The sequence below is a fragment of the Lynx canadensis genome, chromosome E3, assembly GCF_007474595.2.
Source record: "Lynx canadensis isolate LIC74 chromosome E3, mLynCan4.pri.v2, whole genome shotgun sequence".
NCBI classification, from domain to species: domain Eukaryota; kingdom Metazoa; phylum Chordata; class Mammalia; order Carnivora; family Felidae; genus Lynx; species Lynx canadensis.
This window is the reverse complement of record NC_044318.1, coordinates 40369845-40374204: the sequence shown is the minus strand read 5'-3', so window position 1 is coordinate 40374204 and position 4360 is coordinate 40369845. Positions and strand designations below refer to the sequence as shown.

The following is a 4360-nucleotide window of genomic DNA, read 5'->3' as shown; positions in this document are numbered from 1 at the left end:
TGAGACGGCCCAAGTCCTCAAGAGGCAACTCTAAAATCTCACTGTGGTCCAGTTTTGTACAAAGATGCATATGGTGGGGGCGCCCGGTGGCTCAGTTGGTTGAGCGTCCGACTGTGGCTCAGGTCACGATCTCACGGTTCAGGAGTTCGAGGTCCTCATTGGGCTCTGAGCACAGTGCCCACTTCGGATCCTCTGTCCCCTCCCTCTCTGCCTCCCTCCCACCTAAAACTAAACAAACATTAAAAGAAAGATGCCTATGGACGTTCGTAGGGGTAAATAACGTCTGGGATTTCAGCATGAAAGGAATAAAAAGGTTTACAAAGAGTGGGAAGGGAAATAAATGTGCAGTCTCGATACTGAACCTGGATGGTCATGGACTTGGAACTGAAAACCATCCAAAAGTCTACAGCCAAAATCACCGACCGAGTCTGAACACACATGTACCCCCTACGTTGGCCTTAACGTCACCGGACCAACCAGAGAAGCCACTTGAAATAACGGAACTCACGGAGAGGCGAGCTGCACCCCCCCGCTGCCACCCCGTCCCCACTGACCTCAGCAGGCCTCAGGGCAGGCTGGTCTCCAGAGGCCGTGCTGAGCGAGGCGTGGCCACGTGGAGAGCAGACAGCCCACTTCCAAGGTCACATGGGGAGAAAAGTCAGAACCCTTCTGCTGTCCTTTGCCAGACGAGCCAGGAGCCTCTCTGGGGACCCAGACGGCCCAACTCTCTGGAGCAGCTCCCAGCAGGAGCGGCTGCCTGCGTGTGCTGGCCACTGTGGCCGGCACGGGGATGGCTCACCTGAGCTTCACGGGGGCAGGTGACCTGCTCACACCCTCACACGCGGTCAGAAGCCAACTTCAAACTGTCTCCAGGGCGTGGCAGCACCAAAAAGAAACTCAGTTCATTTCTGAAAGGTATATCGACTTAAAAGATAGTAATTTAGGGGTGCCCCTTCAATTAAGCATCTGACTTGGGCTCAGGTCACAATTTCGCCATTAGGGAGCTCGAGCCCCGCGTCGAGCTCTGTGCTGACAGCTTGGAGCCTGGAGCTGCTTCAGATTCTGTCTCCCTCTCTGCCCCTCCCCTGCTCAAGCTCTGTCTCTCAAAACTGAATGTTCAAAAAAAAATTTATATGTATATATATATATATATAAATAAAAGACAGTAATTTAAACACGTGGATCCCAGCAATGGGCTATTTAAAGATGGCGAGAGCTGGACTCGGTGGCCCTGAACAACTCAGAAGACAGAACGAGGGCCTCACATGAGGGCCACACTCCCAAAAGGGCCAATGTCCCACATGTCCACCGAAAGCCCTCAACGCACCTGTGGGCCTGAAAGACACAAGCGGTTGTGCCCTGAGGGAAATGTCGGACTCTGTTATGGAGAAACGACAAGGGGGCTCTGACTGGATGGGTTTATGCCACTCCATCTTCAGACAAGGCCGTGTGAAGACCAGACTCCTCACCGAGCTGACGAAGGGCTCGAAGGGCAGGAATAGAAGTTCCCACCCCCACCATATAATTATACGCTCTATGCTTTTCCCCGTTAGGAGTAAGAATAGCTCTTCAGTAAAATCTCAACGGATCACACTCAGAAACACTTGTTTCACTTAAAAGCGAGCGTTGGGGCGCCTGGGCGGCTCAGTCGGTTGGGCGGCCGACTTCGGCTCAGGTCGTGATCTCGCGGTCCGTGAGTTCGAGCCCCGCGTCGGGCTCTGTGCTGACAGCTCAGAGCCTGGAGCCTGTTTCAGATTCTGTGTCTCCCTCTCTCTGACCCCCCCCCCCCCCCGTTCATGCTCTGTCTCTCCCTGTCTCAAAAAAAAACAAATAAACGTTAAAAAAAAAAAAAAAAAGCGAGCGCTGGTCAGTTCTGGTCAGGACAGAACAAACCTCCATGTTTCACCGTTTCTGAATGGCCCATTGTCTCCCCTGTCATATTTCAGGCACTGCTGAGCTACGTGGAACCAAACGGTATTTTTATGGTCTGAGAACGTGAGAGGAAGAAACCCTGTGCCCACGACCTGCACATCTTTTGACTCCGTCAGCATTTTTATGATGTACGATTCTGAAACCTTAATGACGGGTCAGCAGCTCCCAAATGTGCAGAGAAAACACTCAGGAATGCAACCCCGTAAGACGCGCTCCCTCTCCGCAGGGTCCCCATGACTGTGAAACCTTCAGTGCCACTGAATCTGGCAGGCCTCCGTTCCAGGGGCGAGCCACTCTACGTTCTCAAAGACAAAGGCTTGGAACCTGGGGGATGAAGGAGGCCCGCTGCAATGACCTCTTGGGGAAAAAAAAATGTTTCCATGGGAGTGCTGGGAGGTTCCAGAAGTCGTTCATTGCCAGCAGGTACTTGCCTCTCCATTCTGCATTCTAAGTAGTCTTTCGACTCACTTCTGCACAAAGCATTTTCGAATCTATTGTCGCGGAGACACTTCATGAACTTCTCCTTAAAGCTTTTGCATTCGCCTAGAACGAAAAGGAAAAGAGCACCCAGTTTTCAAGTGAAAACGCGACGCGGTGGGACAGCACGCGCACCCGCAGCCGTCCTTCCAGAACGAGTCTCCTTCACACTCACGCTGGAAAGGACGAGCCTACCGCGTGCCCCATGGTGCGGCGACCGCCCCTCCTCTGCGTGTTTGGGACACTGCAGGGGAAGGCGTCGGTTACGAGAAAAATCTGCGGACCCACTTCCGGAGCCTTGGCTCGCACAGAGGCTCACCCCAAACGCGGACTTTCCAGGTCCGCGCGAGGCCCAGGTTGACAGCCTGCGGGCTTTGTGCGAGGCTGGGCGCGGGTCCCCCGGACGCCGGCAACGCTCTCCCTCGGGACGTCCTCCGCAACCTGTCGCCCCTCTTCCCGCAGGCCCGCCTCCGGGGTGGTGGAGGTGGGCCGCGGCGGGCCTCAGTTTCCCCACCTGCAACCGCGTGCGGACGCCAGCGCCCACGGGGCCGCACGGCGCCACCGGAGGAGACCCACGACCCGAGACTCGGCGCAGGAGCCCGGCGGCCGCCCGCCGCTCACCGAAGTGATCCAGCGGGAAGCTGCCCTTGTCCGGGGGCCGCGGCTGGAAGCTCTTGGACCCAAAATTCATGGCTGTCGACATGATGGCGGCGCCGGAGCCCCGGAGAAGGACGCGCGCCGTACGCAGGGCGGCGGGTCGAGCGCCGAGCGCGCCCCGCGAGAGCGCCGAGCACGTCGAGCGGCGAACGGCCGCGGGCGGCAAGCCCCGCCCCCGCCGCCCAGGCCCCGCCCCCACGCTGCAGGGCCCCGTCTTCGCCTCGAAGGTGCCACGCCCGTTATTGACCGGGCTCCTCTCCACCGACGGGACCGGTCCCCCTCGCCACACAGGCCCCGCCCGGGCATGCCCTCCCCCCATCAGGCCCCGTCCCTCACCACAGTCCCCGTCCCCGCCCCAGGGGGCTCCGAAAGGCCCTGATCCAGGCTGCTCTGCCGGGTCCTTGCCAGTCTGACCCTCACAGCGACCGAGGGGCAGAGGCCGGCGTCATGTCCTTATGAGGAAACGGAAGTCCAGAGAGGCTGGACTTTACCCAGACACACAGCTTGAGACGACAAGAAGCCCAAGGGCGAGTGCACTCGGCAGGCTGTGCGGGTGGCTGTGCATCCCCAGGTGTCTGGGGGGGGGGGGGGGGCTCAGCTGGTGACAAGGAAGGAGTGAGGGCCACCACAACAAAGTCCCACACCCTGGGCCGCTTCAGCTACAGAAAGGTGGTCGCTCCGGGTTCTGGAGGCCGGATGTCCCACACGGAGGAGGTGCGGCGGGGCTGGCTCCTCCTGGAGGTTCTGGGAGAGCCGGCTCCAGGCTGCCCTCCCCCGCCCCCAGCTGCAGATGGCCGGCAGGCAGTCTTGGGGGCTGCTGGGCCGCTGGGCCTTGCTTCTGCCTTCACCGTCCCACGGCATCCCCCTGTGTGTCTGTGTCCAGATGTCCTCCTCTCGTGAGGACACCGGTCAGACTAGGCTAGGGCCCATCCTAATGACTTCATCATAACTAATTACATCTGCGATGACACTGTTTACCAAAGAGGTCACCTCCTAAGGTACTGGGGGCTAGGACTCCCAACATATGAAGTGGTGGGGGAGGGGTGGTGCAGTTCAACCTGTAACAGAATAAAAGTCAGCTCTGGAAACCGCTTATTATTGTCGTTATGGCAACAATAACAACGGCGAAAGGGCTCAGTGGAGACCCCAGCTCTCGAGGCTGAGCCTCCTCCCAGCGCTGTACCCTGCACAGCCACCCCTCTTCCCCAACTGGGCATCCCGATTTCATCTGAACGGAGGAAGTGGGTCACTGCCCCACCCCCAACCAGCGCCCCTGTGCTCCAGGACTCTGTCA

General features: G+C 58.5%; 1 protein-coding gene across 1 annotated transcript; it reads right to left on the bottom strand.

The window, feature by feature from the left end:
- Positions 1-1793: 1793 nt before the first annotated feature.
- On the bottom strand, positions 1794-3137 carry LOC115504080 (cytochrome c oxidase assembly protein COX19). The gene is made up of 2 exons (XM_030300755.1): positions 3031-3137; positions 1794-2475 (listed from the first exon to the last, which is right to left on the bottom strand). Exons 1-2 carry the CDS (start codon positions 3110-3112, stop codon positions 2228-2230), a joined length of 330 nt encoding a protein of 109 aa, XP_030156615.1. The 5' UTR covers positions 3113-3137; the 3' UTR covers positions 1794-2227.
- Positions 3138-4360: the final 1223 nt, after the last annotated feature.

What these genes read in the sequence shown, in the direction of transcription:
- LOC115504080 (XM_030300755.1), bottom strand. Translation starts at nt 3,112, where the DNA reads ATGTCGACAGCCATGAATTTTGGGTCCAAGAGCTTCCAGCCGCGGCCC. An exon ending in CTTCCCGCTGGATCACTTCG is followed by an intron (nt 2,476 to 3,030) that starts GTGAGCGGCGGG and finishes TTTTCGTTCTAG; the next exon opens with GCGAATGCAAAAGCTTTAAG.